This window comes from Eptesicus fuscus, chromosome 13 (assembly GCF_027574615.1).
Source record: "Eptesicus fuscus isolate TK198812 chromosome 13, DD_ASM_mEF_20220401, whole genome shotgun sequence".
In the NCBI taxonomy this organism is placed as follows: Eukaryota; Metazoa; Chordata; class Mammalia; order Chiroptera; family Vespertilionidae; genus Eptesicus; species Eptesicus fuscus.
Window position 1 is genome coordinate 78,381,103 of NC_072485.1, and position 24,755 is coordinate 78,405,857.

Below are 24,755 nucleotides of genomic sequence, written 5' to 3' on the forward strand. Positions count from 1 at the left end.
GAGGCAGCTGATCGATGTTTCTCTCTCATCGATGTTTCTAACTCTCTATCCCTCTCTCTTCCTCTCTGTAAAAAATCAATAAAATATATTTAAAAAAAAAAAAAAAAAACTTTGTTTCATGTCCTGTTGAAAACCTTTCTAAAAGATTTTAATCTACTTTACGGCCTTATCGTGTATAGGAGAGTGACCATCTCTGAATTCAGTACTGTCTCACCGAACAGCAATGGTCTGCAGAAAATTGACCTGAACCTTTACTGACCACAGGAAGTGTTCTTCTTTAACTAGATTGTTCCAATTTGGTTTCTTTTTAATAATTTTGAATACAATAAAACATAAATCAGATTAAAGATTTACGTTAACCAGTCACTGATGAAGAGAAATTTTAATGTATCTACTCAATTTACAAGTTTCAAACCTTGGCCTAGTTAACAAATGTAGCATTGGTAATTTCCTGGAAATTTCTCTACTGCTTTTAGGGGGGATAAAGAGAATCAAATATGAATGAAGCTTCATTCATGGCTCATAGATATCAAATTTCACTATCCAGGGGAGGTTTCCCTGGAAGGCAGGATCTTCTGGAGAGAAAGTGGTGGGGAGTGGGAGAGGGATGCACAGAGATAAAAATGGCAGGTAGGAAAGAAGTAGCAGGTTCAAATGTTCTACCTCAAATGAGTGCTAAACAAAGCAACTTTAACTCCCTCTGAGAAAATTCTCAGTTGCTGAATTATAGTTTCTAATCAATAAACTATCCAATATATACTTCAATCCAATATATACTTCAATGCTCCTAAACCTTCTCAAATCTCAGAGATTTAAGACTCAGACTTAAGTGTGAAATGTGAAATCTCTGCCTCAAAGACACAAAGGCCATATGCTTAATACTTACCCACACACATTTTGACATCATTCACAGTGAAGTCTGGATCTGGCATCCTATGAAACAAACACCAATAAGCACAACTTAAATGGGAAGCATAACTTCTAACTTTAAGAAAAAAATAGGTTTTTATTGATTTCAGAGAGGAAGAAAGAGGGAAAGAGATAGAAACATCAATGATGAGATTCATTGATTGGCTGCCTTCTGCACACTCCCTACTGGGGATGGAGCCCGCAACCCGGGCATGTGCCTTGACCAGGAATCATACCTTGATTTCCTGGTTCACAGATCGATGCTCAACCAATGAGCCATGCCAGTTGGGCTATCTTTTTTGTTTGTTTAAGATTTTTATTTTTTTTTTTTGGAGGAGAGATATGCATGCCCAAGGCCGATGTGATTTTATTTTTAACATTTTTTTAATCGTTGTTTTTTTTTCAGAGAGGGAGAAACGGAGAGGGGGAGAGAAACACCGATATGAGAGTGAACCATCTATTGGCTGCCTCTTGCATGCAACCTACCAGGGATCGAGCCCACAACCTGGGCACATGCCCTGACCGAAATTGGACCAACAACCTTTTGGTGCATAAGATGATGCCCAACCAACTTAGCCACACTGGCTTGGGCAGTGTGAAGTTTTTTCTTATTGTACTAAGAACTCCCCAGTTGAGACACATCAATCTTCTTACTTGAGCTGAAAATATATTTTAAATATAAATGACTTGATTATCTTATCTCAACTATATTTTCTCATTTACCTTTAACAATCATTTGTAACAAAAGAAGAAATATAAACCCTTTTAAAACTTAACGAGAAATATTATCAATACTGCACTGTCTATAGCCTGAGGTGTAGTATGGCCATTTCTCAACCATATTCAATCAGGCCAACAACACTTACTTTATTCCAAGTCCATCAGAATTCTTGAAAATCAGAGGGTCTCTTAAGCCACCCCGCTGGATATACTCCACATTAAAATCTGTCACCAAAGGAAAACAATTATTAGAACAGCAAGAGGTATAGGTGGAAAAAGATAACTGAGAAGCAGGGTTCAGGGATTTGCTAAGTCTGTATTTCCAGAGTAAATTAAAAATTTAACCAATAGGGGGTAGCTCTATTAACGAGTCATCTCATAAATCCTAGGCAGAAATTATCATCATCCTTCCTCTTATTTATTTATTTATTTATGTTTAATATATTTTATTGATTTTTTACAGAGAGGAAGGGAGAGGGATAGAGGGTCAGAAACATCGATGAAAGAGAAACATCGATCGATCAGCTGCCTCTTGCACACCCCCTACTGGGGATGTGCCCACAACCAAGGTACATGCCCTTGACCGGAATCGAACCTGGGACCCTTCAGTCCGCAGGTCGACGCTCTATCCACTGAGCCAAACCGGTTTTGGCTCCTTCCTCTTTTTTAAAGAATATACGTTTTTATTGCTTTCAGAGAGGAAGGTAGTGGGAGAGATTAGAAACATCAATATTGAAAGAGAATTATTATTGGCTGCCTCCTGCACACCCCACAATGGGGATCAAGCCCACAACCCGGGCATGTTCCTTGACCGAGAAATCGAACCGTGACCTCCTGGTTCATAGGTTGACACTCAACCACTGAGCTACGCTAGCCGAGCATCATCCTTCCTAATAGCTAAAAACTGTAATTCTGTCCACTACATTCCTGTTGGTTTGTCAAGGAGCAAAGCTGCATGGTACACATGAAATCACACATCTCAGTTTTGGTGGGCGGTACAAGCATAAAAAGGCTTTTACTGTACTACTAGAGGCCCGGTGCACAAAATTTGTGTACGGGTAGGGCCCCTAGGCCTGGCCCGCGATCAGGGACAATCTGCAGGGTGACCGGTGGGGTGATCAGGGAGCCCCCACTGGCGCCCGCCTTAGCTGGCCTGGCGCCGCCCACTCGCCGGCCCAGGCCCCTGCCGATGCCAGTCGGGGCCTGTGGGCTGGGGACAGCTCCTGCGTTGAGCGTCTGCCCCCTGGTAGTCAGTGCGTGTCATGGCGACCAGTCGTTCCGCCATTCGGTTGATTTGCATATTAAGCTTTTATTATAGTACAGGATTTATAATTAAACCCAAACCAAGGAAAGGGAGAAAAAGGAGGAAGAGACCTTTAGAGAAAAATTCTAACAACATTCCTGCCCTAATAAATGCTTGCTTCTTCTAATATAGCAAAGAAATGACTCACAGGGTGGGAGGATTTGGGGATGGTAGTGTGTGAATGGCACTGTGTAAAAAGAGAAAATAAAGATAAATAGCAGCATAGCATCAACAGGTAATATTCTGGCTGCATAGATGCTTACTACAGTTCCCAGAATTTAAACTTCGTACATCAAGGGACTACAGGTCTGAACCAAAATAATACTAACCTTTTCCCTCCATAAAAGTAACAAAATTTGCATTATATTTATTGGTGTGAAGTTTCTCTTCCAAGTCAAAAGTTCTTTTCCCTTCAATTTCATCATCTGAAATGCCATCATCTTCATAACGTCGTCGCATGGTACCACGCTGGGGAGAGAGGGACATGAAAGATGAAATCATGTACTTTTTCATGCCTATCTAAAAGTGGTCAGTTTTCCCTACATGTATGGGCAAAGTGCTACTTTCAACTTTAGTTGCTATGTCAAGCATCAATATTCCTTGCCTTAAGATCTTCCTCTTAACGAAAGGTGTTTTCTGAGAATGTATGGAATAAAAACAAGTTTTAATGAGACACTGGGTTCCCTACTTGTGATATGTTCCCTCTGCTAACTCTTTCAGCCTAGAGATATAAATTTATAATAAAAATTTGACCAAAAAGGGTCTACTAAACATTTTACTTGTCAATCACTGCTTATCAGAGTGGGAACAAACTGTCTTTATGAACATTTCAGGCCAGGATACAAGATATAATTTTTTCACAGGGGAAAGCTGAATCTGCATTACCTTCAAGAATAGAGTACAACGTTTTAATTAATGAAGCAAAAACTCTAACATCAGACAAAGGAATAAAGTTAATTTAAACAACAGCATTCCAAACAGTAACCTCCAATATTTAGCTTTAAGGATGTCTTCCCAAAGAAGATATACAAATGCCAATAAGCACATGAAAATGCTCAAGATCATTAGTTATTATGAGAAGTGCAAATTAAAACCACAATGAGATACCACTTCACACCCACTAGGATGACTATTATTAAAAAGATGGACAATAAAAAGCGTTGGCAAGAATGTGGAGAAACTGAAACCCTCATACATTGATGAATTGAATCTTAAAATGGTACAACCTCTTTAGGAAACAGTTTGGAAGTTCTAGCAATTCTACTCTGAGGTTTCTACTCTGAAGTGTGTATGTGTGTGTACACACACACACACACACACACACACACACACACACACACACTAGAGGCCTGGTGCATGGAATTCATGCACTGGGGGGGTGGGTAGAAGGGGGGAGTCCCTTAGCCCAGCCTGCACCCTCTCACTGTCCAGGAGCCCTTGGGGGATGTCTGACTGAGGGCTTAGGGCCCCGCTATCGCGGGAGAGACTCCCGCCACTGCTGCTGCGCTCACCAACTGTGAGCCCAGTTTCTGGCTGAGTGGCGCTCCTCCGATGGGAACGCACTGACCACCAGGGGGCAGCTCTTGCATTGAGCATCTGCCCCTGGTGGTCAGTGTGCATCATAGCGACCAGTTGTTCTGCTGTTTGGTGGATTTGCACATTAGCCTTTTATTATAAAGGATATAAAAAGAATTTAAACGAAGTCCATACAAAAACTTGTACACAAATGTTCATGGCAACATTCATAATAGCCAAAGGTAACAAGCCAAATTTCAATCGATGATGAATGGGTTAACAAAATGTGGTATCCTATACAATAAAAGGCTAATATGCAAATTGTCCCCTTGGGAGTTTGACCAACCAGGAGTTCGACCACTCGCTATGACATGCACTGATCACCAGGCTGTGGTGCAGAATGAAGGAAGGCCCCAGCTGGCAGCCAGCAGCCGGGGAAGGAAGGCTCCGATCGGCCTTGAGTGCCAGCCAGGCCCAGGGACCCTTCCTGTGCACAAATTTCGTGCACTGGGCCTCTAGTATTTACACAATGGAATATTTTATAAAAATAAATGAAGTATTGATAAGTGCTACAACATAGAAGAATCTTGAAAACACTATGTTAAATGAAAGAAGCCAAACACAAAAGACCACATATTGTATAATATTATTTACATGAAATGTCCAGAATAGGCAAATCCAGAGATAGAAAATAGATTAGTGGTTGCCAGGGGCTGGGAAGACAGACAGAGAAGAAGTGACCAGTATGATTTTTCTTCTTGATGATATATTATAGAATTGTAATTTTATTAGCCAATGTGTACCTCCAAAATTTTAATTAAAAATTTTTTAAATAAAATAAATAGAATAAAAAGATTTCTTCTTGACAGTTGATTTAAATCAGAGGGAATAATGGTGGGCTTCCTTTCAATGCTCTGCAATTTTACATTTCTGTTATTTTGCTATCGAGGAAGGCTTCTTCCTTTGCTATAGCAGCCTATATAGCTAAGTATTACACACCAATATTTAATATTGTATGTGGTTTTCACAGAAAAAAACAACCTGTAATTATGTAATTCACAACTGCTGAATTCGTTAAGTGAACCATTCTAAGCATTTCTAATATTACCCAATTACTGTCTTAATGGACAGTTTTATTTTCTTTATAATTATTTAAGCACTAGAGGCCCCATGCACGAATTTCGTGCAGGGGTGGAGGGAAGGTCCCTCAGCCCGGCCTGCACCCTAATGCAATCTGGGACCTCTCAGGGGATCTCCAACTGCTGGATCCCCGCGGGATCAGGCCTAAACTGGCAGTCAGACATCCCTCTCACAATCTGGGATGTCTGGCTCCTAACCGCTCACCTGCCTGCCTGCCTGATCACCCCTAACCACTGGCCAGCCTGCGTGATCGCCCCTAACAGCTCGCCTGCTTGCCTGATCGCCCCTAACCACTAGCCTGCCTGCTTGATCACCCCTAACCACCTCTTCCTTGGCCCCCACTGTAGCGGCTTCATCTGGAAGGTCGTTCGGCTGTCCAGTCTAATTAGCATATTACAGATCATATGATAATCCATGTGGTTTCTATAATGATTATTCAGCATTTATTAGAACAATTACATTTCACTTGAAAGACAGTTTTCTAAGGGAAACTTAGATTAATTAGGTTTTCCCACACTTTCTTTTTCTTTTTACAACTCTTTTTTTAAAAGTTTTATTTAAATTGATTTGAGAGAGGGAGAGAAGAACACTGATGTGAAAGAGAAACATTGATCAGTTGCCTCCCATATGCACTCCAATCGGGGATCAAACCCACAACAGGGTATGTGCCCTGACCACGAAATCAAACCAGCGACCTTTCATGTATGTGACGACATTCCAACCAACTGAGCCACACCAGCCAGGACTTTCATAACGCTTTGAATTGCTTTTCCTTCCCTGAAACTACCTGAAATTTTATGGTAAAACCATATTTTGGATCAGAATTTGCTAGATGGCTTTCTTATTTATAGGATAACATCACACTATAAATTAAAAACAATAGAAAAAAAAAAAAGTGACCACTGCCGTAGCTGGTTTTGCTCAGTGGATAGAGCATCAGCCTGTGGACTGAAAGGTCCCAGGTTTGATTCTGGTGAAGGGCACATGCACGAGTTACAGAGTCCATCCCCAGGAGGGGGCATGCAGGAGGCAGCCAATCGATGATTCTCTCTCATCACTGATGTTTTAATCTCTCTCTCCCTCTCCCTTCCTCTCTGAATTCAATTAAAAAAATACTTAAAAATAAAAGAAGTGACATTAATGGTATGGATTTCTTTCAAGAGTTATGAAAATGTTCTGAAAATTAGGTAGTGGTAATATTTACACAACTCTGTAAATATACTAAGAACCAGTAAATTATACATTTTAAATGGGTGAATTTTATGGTATGTGAATTATATCTCATAAGCTGTTATTTTTTTTCTTAAAAAAATAACATGTTGCTTATACTGCAAATTTTTCTTTTGGTATATTTTACTTTAGCCAATGTTGACATTTGCTATTCTTGAATACATACACAAGGGATAATTGGTGTGGTAGGTGCCATACAAGGGTAAAGTAACTATACCCTACTATGTGCTAAAAACAACTAAAATTGGAATTTAAAGTTAGATATTGATGATCTAAAATTGATTACATAGCACCTGATTTTACATAAATATGTAAGAAAATGAGACATTGGAGGAAGATCTCTTAAGGAATGGACAGAAATGAATCATAAGAAATAAAAATTAAAGGAAATAAAATACTGTCACACACCTGAGAAGAGCAAGATTCAACTTAGAAACTTAGAAACACTGAGGGATATCTGCTATCTTTTCCGTTAAGCCACAGCTCAAAAGCCCCCCCAAAAAGGAGACTAATTTTAATAGAACTTTCACTTATTCCAATAATGCCATCTCCGTTCAAAATACTTTTAGGTACATTTATTTGGGGGTAGGGGAGTGTATTTTCACTGACAATTTCTTACATGGGTTTTTTTGGAAAGACCATCACTCAGTTTTCTTCTTCACCTTATTCCATATGTGTCTTTGAAGAGAACGCCAAAAGACGATTTCCAAGCACATCATACAGTAAGGGCAATACCATCAGAATAAATGTAGTTTCCCAAAATAATCAGTTTTAAAAAGCATTCATTTGCACTCTAAGTTCTTTTTTTTTTTTTAATTTCATTTTTCTTCTTCCGTGACAACATATTCACCCTAATTACCCCAACATTTCTAACATGGTAGCCAGAAGTTCCCCTATCCTTCCTTCCTTTTTATATTATTTTCTTGATCTTTAAAAATATATATATTTTTAGAGAGGAGAGGGAGAGATAGAAACAACAATGATGAGAGAATCATTGATCAGCTGCCGCCTTCTGCATGCCCCCTACTGGGGATCGAGCCCGAAACCTGGCATGTGCCCTGACCTGGAATTGAACTGTGACCTCCTGGTTCATAGGTCAACACTCAACCACTGAGCCACTCTGGCCTGGTGATTTTCTTTATCTTATATCAAGAAGAGTCCTATTTGCACTTTTAGTTTGTAGAGTATAACAATATTGGGAAGGCTCTTTTTCCAGCCACGCTATACCCATTTCTTAAAGACATAAAAATTAATTTGAATTCTTATTTTCTTTTTGATTGTTGCAACTGGGAAGTCAACACTGATGTGAAAATTATTTGTGTCGGTTTTAACATTGTCAAGGATAAGGGTCGTCCCCCCCCCCCCCCCACGTCTTAATGTAAAACCTGGGAAAAGTATCTATAGCAAATCTCTAGGAGCTTTGAAAACATACTCAATCCTCACAATAACCTGGAAATCAGTAGGCAATAACACAATCTACTACAGGTGAAACCCTAAAAGCAGAGACCTACTTTAACACTAAAGCAAAGGCTCTTCCCCAAGGCAGGAAGTTTCTAATGTTTGCTAAGGGACACTACATTTCTAGCTATGCCACTATTTAACATTCTACCATTCCTGATTTCTAATTCTAACTTTTATTTGACAACTTATTTTACTAGTCATTCAGCTCTTCTGGCTGAAATAAAAATACTGCTATTTCTAACCAGAGACAATTTTACATCACAAAGTGTTTGGAAATTAATACATCATTTATTGTCTATGCTGTTCAAATGTGTTTTCATTCTCTATATTTGTAATCAAACTATTTCAAACCTTCTGTAAAGATTAAATTGCCAATGTATTTTTACCAAGTTTAATTTAATCAACTCAGATTTTCTCTAAGATTCTGATCTATCTTATTTCACTACCTAAGAAAAATTTTTTACAGAGCCTCTTTGCTAGAAATGGTGTAAGAAGCCAAATAACAACTAGATTTTCATGTCCCACGTCATGGGTGAAAAAGTTTGGGGGCATCTTTTTTATAAATATATACTAGTGGCCCGGTGCACGAAATTTGTGCACATTAGAAGGGGATTAATTAGAGGAAATATTTTAATATTGCTATTTGCCCTTTCTCTATAATAGAAGTGTCAGAGATGAAAGAAAATTAGTAAAAGGTATATGAAAATCTTCCTCCTGTCAGAGTCTGGGGTGCACCATGGGACCCAGAGTCAAGTCCCGCCCACCCACGTGCACTTCAAAATCATGCGAGACCCAGACCCGGCCAGCCTCCTCCCCCCCTCCCCACATTGGGCTAGATCCAGACCTGTCAAGCCCCGCCGGGCAGGGGGCACAGCCTCAGGTCCCCCATCAAGTCCTATTGGGCAGGAGGTGTGGCCTGAGGTCCCCCAGCCCAGGGCAAGGGGAGCAGCCTCAGATCCCCTGGCCCAGCGCCAGGGAGGGGCACGTGGCCTGAGGTACCCCAGCCCGGGGCAAGGGGAGCAGCCTGAGGCCCCCCGGCCCAGCACTGGGGTGGGGCGCACCTTAAGGTCCCCTGTCAAGCCCCGCCAGGCGGAGGGCATGGCCTGAGGTCCTCTGTCAAGCCCCGTCAGGCAGGGCGTGCAGCCTCAGGTCCCCTGGCCCAGTGCAGGGGGCACAGCCTGAGGTCCCCCGTCAAGCCCTGCTGGGCGGGGGGGGGCGTGGCCTGAGGTCCTGTCAAGGCCCATGGCGGCGGGAGACAGGGTGGCACAGCCTCAGGTCCCTGCTGATTGCTCGTTAAGGCTTGTTACAGGAACTCTGCCTCCCTGTGGGTGCAGCCATCTTGTGTTACAGAAACCCCACCTCGGCTGTGGGCGTAGCCATCTTTGTGGTGGAGTGACAGTCAATTTGCATATTCCCTTTATTATATAGGATGGATTAAATCTGAATCTTTGCAACATATACCAAATCCCCACTTTATGGCCCTAATATGCACTTATTTTCACTTTAAATCCCAGTCAAGGGCACATACCTGGGTAGCAGGTTTGGTCCCTGACCCCTGTTGGGGCTCCTGCAGGAGGCAACCAATGTGTCTCTCACATTGATGTTTCTCTGTCTCTCCAAACTGACTTTTTTGTCTACTCCTGTATGTGAATCTCTGACTTTTTTGTCTACTCCTGTATGTGAATCTCCCAAGGCAACACCGAAAGGTTGTGGGTTCGATTCCCAGTTAGAGCACATACCCAAGGTTGTGGGTTGGATCCTTGGTCAGGGTGCATACGGGAGACAACTGATTAATGTTTCTCAAATAGATGTTTCTCTCTCTCTCTCTCTCCCTCTCTGTTTCTCTCTCTCAAATTACTAAAAACATATCTTCAGGTGAGGATTAGAAAAAGAGAAAAATAAAATTTGGGGGAAAGTATTTCATGAATGTAAAAAACTGGCTCTAGAGAGCTGAATACCAACGTTTGATGATATATTTTTTTATTTTTAATGACAAATACTTTTATCTATTTACTTACTTGAGAGGAAGGAAAGGGGGGGGGCGGGGAGAGAAACATCAATGTGAGAAACATCGGTTGCCCAAACACACCCTGACCGGGGATCAAACCCACAACTTGGGTATGTGCCCTGACTGGGAATCAAATCCATGACCTTTCAGTGGACAGGATAACACTCCAACCAACTGAGCCACACTGGCCAGGGCCAAAGTTTGATGATATATTAAGCCTAATGTCCCACATTTCTTGCAAGTAGGGCTTATAAGAACCAGGATAGGGGGCGAGGGGTTGGAGGAGGAGATACATGATGATGGATGGAGACATGACTTGGGATGGCAAACACAATACAGTGTACAAATGATGTGTTGTAGAATTGTGCACCTAAACACTGTACAATTTTGTTAACCAATGTCACCCCAATAAATTCAATTTTAAAAAAATAACTGGGTTGAGGAGTATACCTGGTTCCTGGATCTTTTTCTGGGACAGAAAAACATCACTTTTCCAAGAATGAGCTTAATCGGGTAAAAAGATTGATAGGACCATTCCTCATGGACATGGATATAAGATGTAACATAAGCACCACAAGAGGCTTTCCTGGTAAATCACTCACACACACACACACACACACACACACACACACCCATACCCATGCACACAAAACATGACACATACATGCAAACTGGCACTGTAATCCTATATTTCCACTGACATAAAATTAAATTTAAAAATATTTTCCCCGTCCTAGCCAGTGTGGCTCAGTTGGTTGAAAGTCATCCCATGAACCATTATCAGGGTGTTTTACATTCTTTTTTCATATTAAGTCTTCAAGATTCAGTGTGTATTTTGTACTCACATCTCAATTTAGTCTCATTTGTGGCTTGTGGTTTCCTATACTGGACAGGACAATCTAAATCTTGGAAGAAGCAACAGAAGTAAAGCTTAGAAAATGAGCTATCAAGAAAGCTACTTAAAAGTTATGTACAGGAGTGGGCAAAAGCAGGAGTTGTGAGTATACACAAAACACAGAATTAATTCTTGTATTATTTTCCATACAAACAACTGCAAACTGACTCTTGCCCACCCCTGCATATGAATCGCCCAAGGCAACATATGCTGGAATTTCTCTCTACTTTCATAAGATAATCAGCCAAACAAGCATTTACTAAGGTATAACTTACAAACTAAACTCAAACCAAGCTCTGATATCCTCCAACAAAGGTGGTTATCCCATCCCTATTATGGGCACAGAGTGGGGGCTTTACCACAGACCTCCCCACACACACACACTGAGTTTGGGAGTTCTGTCCTTTGGCTTTCATTCAGGTTAAGTCTGAATACTGGGATAAAAGAGGACCTGAATATATTGCTCCACTGTATATCACTCTCTCAAAATGGTTAGAACTAGCACTACTTTACGTTAGCATTTTCCTGTGTCCACTAACCCCCTTTTCCTATAATTTTGCCCAACTGACCTCTAATTCCCAAGAGAAGAGAGATCATGTCAAATTCTCCAACTCTTAGATCCCTGCTACAGTAACTGTGGCCTCTTCTTCTTGATATTCCCTTACTTAAAAAGAAAATTCTGTCATAACAAGAGGCTTTAGGAGAAACATCACTTCATAATCAATCTTCTTCAAGTGGCCTGGAATCCACTTACAAAATGTACATGTTATAAACAAAAATACCCTAGGTGCCCTGGCTGGGTGGTTCAGTTGGTTAGAGCATCATTCTGTGCATCAAAAGGTTGCAGGTTCCATTCCTGGTCAGGGCACATATCTAGGTTGTGGGTTTGTTTGATCTCCAGTTGGGACATGAATGGGAGACAATCGATCAATGTTTCTCTCTCACATCATTTCTCTCTCTCTTTCCCCCTTCCTCTCTAAAAATCAATTAAGAGAACATATCCTTCTGTGAGAATTAAAAAACAATTTAAAAACAAAATACCATCGGCAATTACAAAAACAATTTAAATATACTTGAGGATCAATAATATGCAGTTTTAATTACTCTTTCCTACTACCCTCCCCCAAATACCTCCCTTGCCCCAAAAGGATGGTGGCAAACTTTTCACATTTTTGAGAAAGGGAAACATTTCTTATTTGTCAGACTAACAAACAATAACTTTAACCTCTTGTTGTGGAACTTAAGGTAAACTGAGAGACACTAAATTTCATAAATTCTGATTTATTGGCTAGAAAAGCAACTGTATTATTTCTGAGTTAAATGGCTAAAGCTATGTTTCTTATTTCTTCTGGCTTCTTTCCTTTGATTAAAACTTTCTAGGGTTATAAAGAATTTTATAATTTGGCCCAAGATCTGACACTATATAACAAGTTGAATTTTGCTATCCTCTGATTATTGAGCCTATAAAATATAGATTCTAATAACTGACAATTGTAATATATATATATATATATACATGTGTATATTTTTGTACTTTAAAGGCAAAAAAAGACATGGAAGGATACATGAATTGATAAAATGGTTACTTCTGGGGAAAGAACTGGGATTACAGCAGTTAAGAAACTCTTTAGCCTTATCTGCAAAACTTTAATTAATAATGCATTCATATTTTATTTGTATAATTAAAACCAGTCAGATTGAAATATGTAGAACTAGCTGTTATATACTTATTAAGTTTTGAAAATTATAATAGATATCATTTATTGAAAGTTCATTGTTTGCAAAGCAGTCTATATTTATTATCCCATTAAATCCTAAAACAACCTTAAAAAAGTAGGTATCATTATTACCCAATTTAGAAATGAGTAAAATGAGACTCAGAAAGGTTAAGATGTGTCCTGTTCAAGGTCACATAAGTGTTGGAACCTGGGACTCCCAAGACCACACTAAGGCAAACATACAGGGGATTTAATACATTGGTTATATATAGCCTTGCTAAGGGAATATTCAGTTAGTTCAAAAGCAAGAAGAAAATATTTTTTAATGTTTGTCATTACTAGTAAAAAGCTCCAGAAAAAAAAAATCTGCTTAATCTATTTGCCAGCAGTATAAACACTTGGGGCATTTCTTGATTGGCTTATTGCCATGCTGAACATGGTGTAACATCCCAAACCTATTGAAAGTCTTAAAGTAGATAGTGATAGGAGGAAAAAAAAGTAAATAAAAATTTTTAAAAAGAGATTTAAATTGAATTGTAGTGCCAAGCCATGTGCCACTGGCCCCTACCTCAGCTCTTTTGCTTAGTTCTAAGCAAAGTATAATAAACAATTTCAGCTGGATTGCACTTTAGGATATGGATTATTTGTTTCTGATAAAGTAAAAAAAAAAACACACACACACAAAACCTACGGTTTGAGTTTTATCTGCCAAAAAAAAAACATAATTTTCTTAAAGGGCAGCAATAGTGACAATTACTTGCACCAATTATAAGTGATCTGTTAAAGACTCCAAGTTAATCAACTGACAGGTGTATACTAAATTAGTTTACCACTAGAAGATAAGCTACAAGTCTTGCTACAAGAATCTCTGTCGCCCGGCCAGTGTGGCTCAGTGGTTGAGCATTGATCTATGAATGAGGAGGTCAGGGCACATGCCCGGGTTGTGGGCTCGATCCCCAGTGGGGAATGTGCAGGAGGCAGCCGATCAATGATTCTCTTTCATCACTGATGTTTCTATCTCTCTCTCCCTCTCCCTGAAATCAATAAAAAAAGAAAAGCATCTTTAATGTCTGGGAACTACACAGTCTCTGGGGAAGCCCTTGATCCTTGAATTTTCCTTTCCTTCTTTCTTTAATAAGGTTTAGCTAGGTTTACTGACTCCTGAAATCCAGTGAAAGGAATACCTTTTAACCTAACCTTTCCCATGATGGTACAAAAGATGTGGTTAAGCCTGAATGAAATATAATCAAGGCTTATTTATACTCTCATATATCAAATCTTCCACAACAACATTGTTTTGAACTTGATTACATACTCTGGACTTACACTGCAGACATTCTCATAAATCTTAATTCTGTTTCAACTTCCATCTTGCATAGCTTTTCTGCTATTTATATCTGGGTTCAGGAAATCTTTACTGTTAGTACTACAAATTAACTTTAGTCCTCCAGCCAGGTTCTGAGATGGTTTCAAACATATTAACATGATCCCAAATGAGATCAGAAAGCTATGCAACTTTAAACACTTTAATCCTCTAGTTAAGGAATAACTACATTAAACACACTAAAATGAGGAGAAGGGGACCATGGCAATATAGTTAATAACCAATATTAAATTGAAATGTTTTCTGCAGCAAAAAATGAGAATGTTTCTTTTCATCCACAGTTTCCATATTGCTCATTTTGTATTTGGTAGCTTCATTTCGTACTACACGTGGTTTCAAGTTCCTTTTCCAAACTCTATTCCCAGTTCTACCTTTTCTTACAAATGATGACCGTATGACTTAAGTATATAAAAAGTATCAAAACCTTTAAAAGCTTTGCCCTAGTCAGTTTGGCTCAGTAGATAGAGCGTCAGCCCACAGACTGGAAGGGTCACGGATTCTATTCTGGTCAAGGGCACGTACCTGAGTTGCAGGTTCGTTCCCCCTGATTGAGGCACGTACATGAGGCAACCAATCGATGTGTCTCTCCCACACTGATGTTTCTCCCTCTCTCTTCCCCCTCCTCCACTCTCTCTAAAAAAAAAATCAATGGAAAAAATATCCTTGGTAAGGATTAAAAGAAAAAAAATTGATGGATGATTAGTGAAAAGTTGTTGGGGAAATCTCAAAGTACCATCCCATAAATTACTTTCTAATTACTAAAGAAAAATATATTATAGGAAAGATCTGACAGTCACACACTTAATAAAGTGATCAAGCCTAGCATCACCAAGAATGAGACAACCTAACACTGTCTTCCGGTATGATGCAATAAATATGAATAGTAGTCTTTTTGCCAAAATGTTAAACCTGAATTTAATCACTTAGTATATCTAAAATGCTCCTTTCTCATTTTTAAATTTCAATTTAGCCACTATCAAAGAGCCTCTGAGAGGACTCCTAACAAAAGGACTCATCACAAAAAATGTAGTAGTTAAATGAGTATGGGTTTGGAGCTAGACAGACTTAAGTCTGAATCCTGATCAGCAACTTACTAAGCTAACATAAACTGAAGCCTCAGTTTTCTCATCTATAAAATAAGGTTGTATGAAGTACCACCAATTTCAGAGATTGTTATAAGGATCAAATGTTATATCTACTGTATGTAAAGTATAATACTGCCTGGCACACTAGCTGGTGTGGCTCAGTTGGTTGAGTGTCGTCCTGTGCACCAAAAGGTTGACAGTTCAATTCCAGGTCAGGGCACATGCTCAGGTTATGAGTTCAGTCCCGGGTCAGGTGGGAGGCAAAAGATGGATGTTTCTCTCTCTCAATGTATTTTTTAAAAAATGTTTTTATTGATTTCAGAGAGAGGAAGGGAGAAGAATAGAGAGATAAAAACATCAATAATGAGAGAGAATCATCAATCGGCTGCCTCCTACATGCCCCTATTGGGAATCGAGCCCATAACTCGGGCATGTGCCCCAACCAGGAATCAAACAGTGACCTCTTGGTTCATAGGTCGATGCTCAACCACCGAGCCACACCAGCCAGGCTCTTATTGATGTTTCTTTCTCTCTGTCCCTTCCTCTCTCTAAAATCAATAAAACTAAAAATAAAACAAAATCATTAAAAACATATCCTATCTAATAATAGACAAATATGCAAATTGACCACACCTCCGACACACCCACAAGCCACGCCCACCATCCAATCAGAGCGAGTATGCAAATCAACCCAAACCAAGATGGTTACAGCCACAGAGAACAAGGTTTCCTAGGTAACAGGAAGCCAAGCTTTCTGCCAGCCGTTGCAGGCCTAAGCCTCCACTCAAGCTACAAAGTTTCAATTATAGAAGGTAAACAAATTCAAACAAATGGCGGCAGAATGGAGCTTGAGAGAGCAGGCTAGGGTTGCCGCTGGCAACAGGGGAAGCAAAGCTTTCCACACACCCTGGCCAGGCCCACCCGCTTAAGGCAACAAAGTTTCAATTATAACCCCAACACAAATGGCTACTGGCCTCAGAGGGAGCCCCAGGCTTGGCTCTGGTCCAGGCTACAAAGTTTCAATTGTGGAAGGAAAATAAATTCCAGATACCAGGGCCTCTGCTTGCGTTGCCAGGGGGCGTGGCCGGCCTACAAACACCACAGGCCCTCGCTCAGGCCGCCCCATGCCCCAAGGGAATCCCACCCTGATCAAGGACACCCTTCAGGGCAAACCAGCTGGCCCCCACCCCTGTACCAGGCCTCTATCCTATCTAATAAAAGAGTAATCTGCAGATTGATCATCACTGCAACACACAATATAGCTGCCCCCATGTGGTCAAAGATCCCTGCCCCCATGTGGACACAAGATGGCCACCACAAGATGGCCAGCAGGAGAGGGCAGTTGGGAGGCACCCGGCCTGCAAGGGAGGGCAGTTGAGAAGGACCAGGCCTGCAAGGGAGGGCAGTTGGAGGTGATCAGCCCTGCAGGAGAGGGGTAACCAGGCTGGCAGAGGAGGGAAGTTGGGGGCAAACAGGCTGGCAGCAGAGTGGTTAGGGGGTGATCAGCCCTAACTAGGGGTGACAAGGCCAGCAGAGGAGGGAAGTTGGGGGCAAACAGGCTGGCAGCAGAGTGGTTAGGGGGTGATCAGGCCAGCAGGCAGAAGCGGTTAGGGGCAATCAGGAAGGCAGGCAGGCAAGCAGTTGGGAGCCAGCAGTCCTGGATTGTGGAGGGATGTCCGACTGCCCGTTTAGGCCCGATCCTGGTGGGATCGGGCCTAAACGGGCAGTCAGACATCCCTTGAGGGTTCCCAGATTGGAGAGGGTACAGGCTGGGTTGAGGGACAACCCCCCTCCATGCACGAATTTCGTGCACCGGGCCTCTAGTTTAAAAAATAAAAGACTGCCTGGCTATTAGAGCTGGTCATGTTGCTTACCCTATCATACTACATAATTGTTCTCTATAATGTGTCGTGGCTAACAAAGGTCCTTTATATTCATACTAATAGCCCTGCACACGAATCCATGCGCCAGTAGCTCGCTGCTGCCCTCCAGTAGCTCTCAGCCTGCTGCCCCCCGCCCCCCTGTAGCTCCCCCTGCCCCCCCACAGCTTGCTGCCCTGCCCCCTCCTGTAGCTCTCTGCCGCTCGCTTATAGCTCACCGCCCACCCTCCTGCTGATCCGTGATCCGGTCGTTACACAGTTGGTCGTTACGCTTCATGGCATAACGACCATTTGCATATTACATTTTCATTATATAGGATACTGGGGGCCCGATGCATGAAATTCGTGTAAGAGTAGGCCTTTGCAGCCGCGATCCCTCTCAGCCGCGGCACCTCAATCCGGAAGGTTGTCCGGTCTAATTAGCATGTTATGCTTTTACTAGAGGCCCAGTGCACAAAATTCGTGCACGGCGGGGGGGAGGAGGGGTCCCTCAGCCCAGCGTGCACCCTCTCCAATCTGGGACCCCTCGAGGGATGTCCAACTGGGCTGTCGGATATCCCTCTCACAATCCAGGACTGCTGGCTCCCAACTGCTCGCCTGCCTGCCTGCCTTCCTGATTGCCCCTAACTGCTTCTACCTGCCAGCCTGATCACCCCCTAACCACTCCCCTGACAGCCTGATTGATGCCTAACTGCTCCCCTGCCAGCCTGATTGCCCCCTAACTGCCCTCCCCTGCAGGCCTGGTCACCCCTAACTGTCCTCCCCTGCAGGCCTGGTCACCCCTAACTGCCCTCCCCTGCAGGCCTGGTCACCCCTAACTGCCCTCCCCTGCAGGCCTGGTCACCCCTAACTGCCTTCCCCTGCAGGCCTGGTCCCCCCCCCCCAAACTGCCCTCCCCTGCTGGCCTGGTCCCCCCCAACTGCTCTCCCCTGCAGGCCTGGGTCCCCCCCAACTGCCCTTACCTGCAGGCCCGGTCGCCCCCAACTTCCCTCCTCTGCCGGCCTGGTCACCCCTAACTGTCCTCCCCTGCAGGCTTGATCACCCCCAACTGCCCTCCCTTGCAGGCCTGGTCCCTCCCAACTGCCCTCCCCTGCTGGCCTGGTCCCTCCCAACTGCCCTCTCCTGCTGGCCTCATCGCCCACAACTGCCCTCCCTTGCAGGCCTGGTCCCTCCCAACTGTCCTCCCCTGCTGGCCATCTTGTGTCCACATAAGGGCAGCCATCTTTGACCACATGGGGGCAGCCATCTTGTGTGTTGGAGTGATGGTCAATTTGCATATTACTCTTTTATTAGATAGGATTATTATAGACAGTATCTCATCATCTGATCCTACCTATAAACCAGAGCTACAGGTCAGTAAAATACAATGACATTAATCTCCCTACAAGGAATTAATCTTCTAACATTATAAAATCAAAGCATTTGTGCTCATTCATACATTCTTTATACTGGTAGTACTTGCTTTGCATGGTCCCAATATGCACACATTTCAGTTACCACAGTTTAGTTAAATAACATCAATCTCCTAACAATATAGTTCAAATTTAATTTACCATTGTATATGAACTGAGAGTAGTCGAATAAAGTACAAACTTTACTGCTAGTTTCTCCGTCCACAAAACACTCTGTAAATAAGAGGTGTGCATCATGATCAGTGAGCAATCATACTACTTCTTTCAAAGTCTGTTGGTGATGAGTTCACATACAAACATTAAGGCAAAGTATATTGCCTCCTAATCTCCCAGTGATAAACCACATGACATTTTATTTAAAAAAAAAAAAAAAAGGATAATCAAAGAGGGAACTGGCCTACAAAGATAAAAATGAAGCAAAGAAATAAAAAGTGAGCCCTATCTGGCTTGGCTCAGTGGAGAGCGTCGGCCTGAGGACTGAAGGGTCGCAGGTTTGATTCCAGTCAATGGCACATGCCTGGGTTGTGGGCTTGATGCCCAGTGGGGGGGCATGTAGGAGGTCACTGATCAATGATTCTCTCATCATCATTGATGTTTCTATCTCTCCCTCCCTCCCTTTCTGAAATCAATAAAAAATATATTTAATAAACAAACAAAAAACCCGCCTGTTTAAAAAAAATGTGAAAATGCTGGAAATGAAATTTGAATAGAACATGAATGGAGTTACATGCATCAGAGGAACCAAGTGCAAACAAGTTCATCAATATAAATGAGAAAGTGATTATGATGAAAAGGATAAAGACATCCCAGTGGAAGCAACACCAGCAAAAAAAAACACACAAAAACAACAACACTTAAAGGAACTCAAGTCCTTTGTATTACTTCTGTATTTAATTACAGTTTCAATATGAGTCTTGTTAATATCAAATTAATTCCATAGTTCAACTAGCCAATAAAATACTTTTAGAATTTAATAGCATATAAAAAAGCATTATACCCAAAGAAACATCTCCTTTTCAGAAACGGAATAGAGATTATTTCACACCTAAGCCAGTGCACATAGTTTAAATTCCTGTGGCAATGAACCTATCAAATGCCTGTGAAGTGAACAGATTTTGATTCATATGGACATGTGTCTGCTTGCCATTCTATTCCCATTAAAGCTTTAGTAGAAGCCAATGAATTTGATTAATATGGGTAGGCATACATAAGTCATTCAAATGATTATTACAGAACAAGATAGTGAAATTTGAGCCAACATTTTTCTGTTTTCAGATGTGTCTTAAAACTAAGTCTCTCTTGGTCAGAAAACTCTTAATCTATGAAAAATGAGAGAAAGTTGTTCTAACATAGAAAAGGCTGGAGAGGCCTAGAGATGTGATGCCTTCCCAGGTCTAAAACCACCACCACCACTACTTGACACTTGACCATGATGCTAGAAATTCCTATTCTACTTTTACAAGTGGAGTTCCTTGGCTTATGGCTGGTAAGTCAGAGTCCCTCAAGTTCCAACTTGACATAGGATGGCACAAGTATCAGCAGGGGCTTTCCCAAATGTGTGGTTACAACAGCCACATGGATTCCATAAAGGGAAAAATTCAAGAAATATATTTAGAATTATAAACACCTTTAACAAGGCTTCTCTACAGAATTTTTAAATTATAGAATCTGGAAGAATTAAAGAATAAATATAAAGAAATAAGGAACAGACACAAATGGATGTCTGCAGATATTTGTCCTCACAACACAATGTTTGGAACAGTTCCTAGTCCTATATAATAAAAGGCTAATATGCAAATTGTCCCCTCTCCCAGGAGTTCGACCAGGGAGTGGGGCCAGCCGGCCAACCGACCTCGGCACCTCCCCCTGGGGGCTGGCCCCGCCCCTGACCCCTCCCCCAGCCCTCAACCGCTTGCAGCCCCTTCCCCCACTGGCCCGACCCCAATCAGCCCGATTGGGGTGGGCTGACCCCACCCATGCACGAATTCATGCACTGGGTCTCTGGTATTTTCATAAAGATACAGAAGATAACATGGAGTAACATTACAAACAGGGGTATAAACTGAGAAAAAGCTTAAAAAGTAGGTAAGTACAGTGGAACCTCATTTCTCGAACCTCTCCCATCTACACCTGTATGAGTCATTCATCTCGCAGGTGAAAAAGGAGAGAATGGGCGAATATGAACCAGTTTACCACTGTCAAAATCTCAGGATATTGTGCTGTGAATATTTTTGTTTTTGTTGCTGCTTATAATTATTGTAAAATTTTGATTTTTACTATACATTTCTTTTCCTTTTTGTTAAATTTTCATTTACATTTCATGCCCTTTTTATTTCTAAAGGGTTTATTTACAAACAGTACAATAGACATGTACTGTAGATAAGGAAGATTAAAACAGGGACTCATTTGGGGGTCTGAAACAGATTAACTCAATTTACATTATTTCTTTTTCTTTTTTTTTTTTATTCCTCACCCAAGGATATTTTCCCACCGATTTTTTGAGAGTGGGAGAGAGAGAAACACATTGATTGGTTGCCTTCTGCATGCCCCCAACCAGGGCCTAGGCAGGGGAGGAGCCTGCAACTGAGGCATATGCCCTTGACCAGAATTGAACCTGGGACCCTACAGTCTACAGGCCAACAATCTATCCACTGACCCAAATAATGTAGCCAGGGCTACATTATTTCTAACTAGAGGCCTGGTGCACAAAATTCGTGCACAGGTAGAATCCCTAGGCCTGGCCAGCGATCAGAGTCGATCTGTGGGGCGACCAGCAGGGTGATGGGAGCCACCCACTTACACCCACCTTGGCCAGCCTGGCACCGCTGCCTGTCACCTCCCTCTACGGGGCGACTGGCGGGGTGATTGGGGGGGTCCCTGCTGGCACCTGCCTTGGCCGGCCTGGCACTGCCCACTTGCTGACCCCACCCCCCGCCACCCTCTGTGGGGTGACTGGTAGGGCGATCAGGGGAGGGGGGGCGGGAAGGCCGCTCACACCCACCTTGGCTGACCTGGGGTCTGCGGGCTGGGGGCAGCTCCTGCGTTGAGTGTCTGCCCCCTGGTGGCCAATGTGCGTCATAGCGACCGGTTGCTCCGCCATTCGGTCAATTTGCATATTAGGTTTTTATTATATAGGATGGGGAAAAAATTATTCTTTTTTGAACAGCCTTCCAGAATGAATCAAATTTGAGAAACGAAGTTCCACTGTATTATATTATTAGCTTTGACTTGGGCAAGCAAAAAAGGCCTATTTTGCCTATATAGCTATCATTCATAGTTCAGAAAAAATGTCCACAAATTCAACTGGTAAGAAACACACATAAAGAAAAGTTTTAAAAATAACCTTAAGCTATGAAGTGTAAAGTAGTTAACTCTAATTTCTTTTAACACAGAGAAAAACAGACAAACTACTAAGCTAATTTCAAACTTGACCATCTATCAGAATTAGCTGCCCGGCCGGTGTGGCTCAGTGGTTGAGCATGGACCTATGAACTAGGAGGTCATGGTTCAATTCCCGATCAGGGCACATGCCTGGGTTGCGGGCTCGATCCCCAGTGTGAGTCATGCAGGAGGCAGCCGGTCAATGATTCTCTCTCATTGATGTTTCTCTCTCTCTCTCCCTCTCCTTTCCTCTCTGAAATCAATAAAAATGTACTTTAAAAAAAAGTGCCCTAGCTGGTTTGGCTCAGTGGATAGAGCGTCTGCCTGCAACTGAAGGGTCCCGGGTTCGATTCTGGTCAAGGGTACATACCTGGGTTTGCAGGGTCCCAGCCCTGGTTTGTGCCATGTGGGAGGCAACCAATCCATGTGTCTCTCTCACATCAGTGTTTCGCTCTCCCCTCCATTCTCCCTAAAAATCAATGAAAAAATAGAGAGAGAGAGAGAAAAAAAAAAGGAATCACCTAATGGGGTTGTTGAGACACAGATTGCTGGGTTCCACTCCCCGAGTTTCTGATTCAGTAAGTTTGGAGAAAGACCCAAGAATCTTCATTTCTTACAAGTTCTCAGATATGGTCAGGGACGCCCTTTGAAAACAATTGTTTTAAACCATTATGCTGAGAAAGAACTTGCAGGTGAATAAAATAAAGCTTAGATAACTAACAGGCTTCCTGATTATCAATCTAAGGTTCTTTCCATTGTTAGGGTTCAGTTATTATATATTTTTATGTATTTTTTAAAAGTGCAAACATATTTTTGTTAAGTTCTATAAATATTTTTGGAGCACTTGAAGAAGACATGGTCTCTTTCTTTAAAGAAGAGACTCATAGTCAAATAACTACAACACAAAGTGACTGTTTCCACAAAAGAAATGCATATAAAGTGGCTTGGGAATATAACTGAAGAGAACTCAAGAGAACATCTGGGTCCTTGGAGAATAATTATTAGCAGCTTACCAAGAATACAGAATGGGTGGGATGGAGAGCTTTTAGATATACACATTCACAGAAAAAAAAAAAAAAATCCATCAAGCACCTACTGTGGACCAGGCATTATACCAAGCACGAGATAAAATGGTGAGAAAAGGCATTGTAGCAGGCTTTAATGATGCTTACACTCTAAAAGAGAAACAGACAATCAAATAATTATCCAAGTAAATATAAAGTAGCAATTTTGATAAGTGCTATGCATAAGAGGTATTCTATACTATGAGAATTTAATCAAAGACTTCTCTGAGAAAAGGATCTGAACTATGGTATGAAGATAGTACCTTAGCATTCTACAAACCATGTTCAAACCTTTGCACATAAAAAGAGTGGCTGTAGATACTATTAATGTTAAGTAGATATCTTTGTCTCCTTTATTTTATTTTAAAGGTTTTAAAATTAAATTTGAGAGAGAGGGAGAAGGAGAAAGAGAAACACTGACACACCATCAGCTGCCTCCTTGCATGAACCTGACAGGGGATTGGGCCCAAAACCAGGACATGTGCCCTGGAGAATCAAACCAGCAACTCCTCAGTGAGCCACAGCAACCAGGGATATTTTTGTCTCTTTCAAGTTCAAAGAAGAAATTTTGGTAGGCTAATAATCAATTCTACAGGACAAAAGAACTTATAGGTGATTTCTGGTAATGCCTACCACTGACTATGAATATTTATGCCCACTATCCAAGGAACCCATTTCCCAGCATCAAGGAACATGGGAACCAAGCTAATTACAAAAGAAGCTGGTGAGCACCGTGTAGTAAGAGCAAGGGTAACTGGATGGTCTCAAGGAACATGAGCAGCTTGTTTCTCCTTTCTCTTATGACCAGAACAAGTGGGGCTATCGTTTATGGCCAATCCTTGTTTCTTGGATCCCCTTCTTTGACTGTGTTCTCACCACCACCATCCTGATAACTGTCAGCACTTCACCAGAGAATGGAGTAATTTTATTATAGTCTGCTTTGTCTTTTTTTTCTTTAATATATTGTATTGATTTTTTACAGAAAGGAAGGGAGAGGGAGAGAGAGTTAGAAACATCGATGAGAGAGAAACATCGATCAGCTGCCTCCTGCACACCCCCTACTGGGGATGTGCCTGCAACCAAGGTACATGCCCTTGACCAGAATCGAACCCGGGACCCTTCAGTACGCAGGGCGACGCTCTATCCACTGAGCCAAACCGGTTAGGGCTGCTTTGTCTTTTTAAAATTATTATTAATTTTGAAAGACAGACACTTGCTTAAGGCAGAAAAATATATATGTTTTTATTGATTTTTTTGTCGAGAGAGGAAGGGTGAGGGAGAGAAAGAAATATCGTACGCACCCCAACCTGACCGAATCCACAACCTGTGCCTGTGCCCTTTTGGTGCACAGGACAACACTCAACCAACTGAGCCACACCAGTCAGGGCACATTCTGCTTTGTCTTTATGATAAATTTAAACAACTAGTAATGTTAATCTCAATGGTATACATGGGTACTGTGCTTTGTGTATGCCAGGGAAGTCATGATTTTTCCTCAAGGAGCATATAATCTGACATAACTAAATTTTTATCTTGTATCCATTTAGATATCATGAGAGGTAGGGAGAAAAAAAGTATGAGGATTCAGGAAAGAGGTTTCCTTCAGTATGTGAGATTAGTAAAACAATATTGCAAATGGGCTTTAGAGGA

The 24,755-nt window shown here is 41.8% G+C and overlaps 1 protein-coding gene across 3 annotated transcripts in view; it reads right to left on the reverse strand.

Annotated features, from left to right (window-relative positions):
* The window catches only part of KDM2A (lysine demethylase 2A), an 89,532-nt gene that overhangs the window by 47,923 nt on the left and 16,854 nt on the right, over positions 1-24,755 (reverse strand). The window contains exons 3-6 of one of the 3 annotated variants that reach the window (XM_054725639.1): positions 3,262-3,400; positions 3,081-3,119; positions 1,776-1,854; positions 887-933 (exon numbers count right to left, since the gene is read on the reverse strand). In XM_054725639.1, the coding sequence (XP_054581614.1) occupies positions 887-933; positions 1,776-1,854; positions 3,081-3,119; positions 3,262-3,400 (304 nt within the window). Of the gene's footprint in view, positions 1-886; positions 934-1,775; positions 1,855-3,080; positions 3,120-3,261; positions 3,401-24,755 lie in introns of those variants that run through there. The other 2 variants (XM_008146879.3, XM_054725640.1) reach the window with 2 other exon arrangements.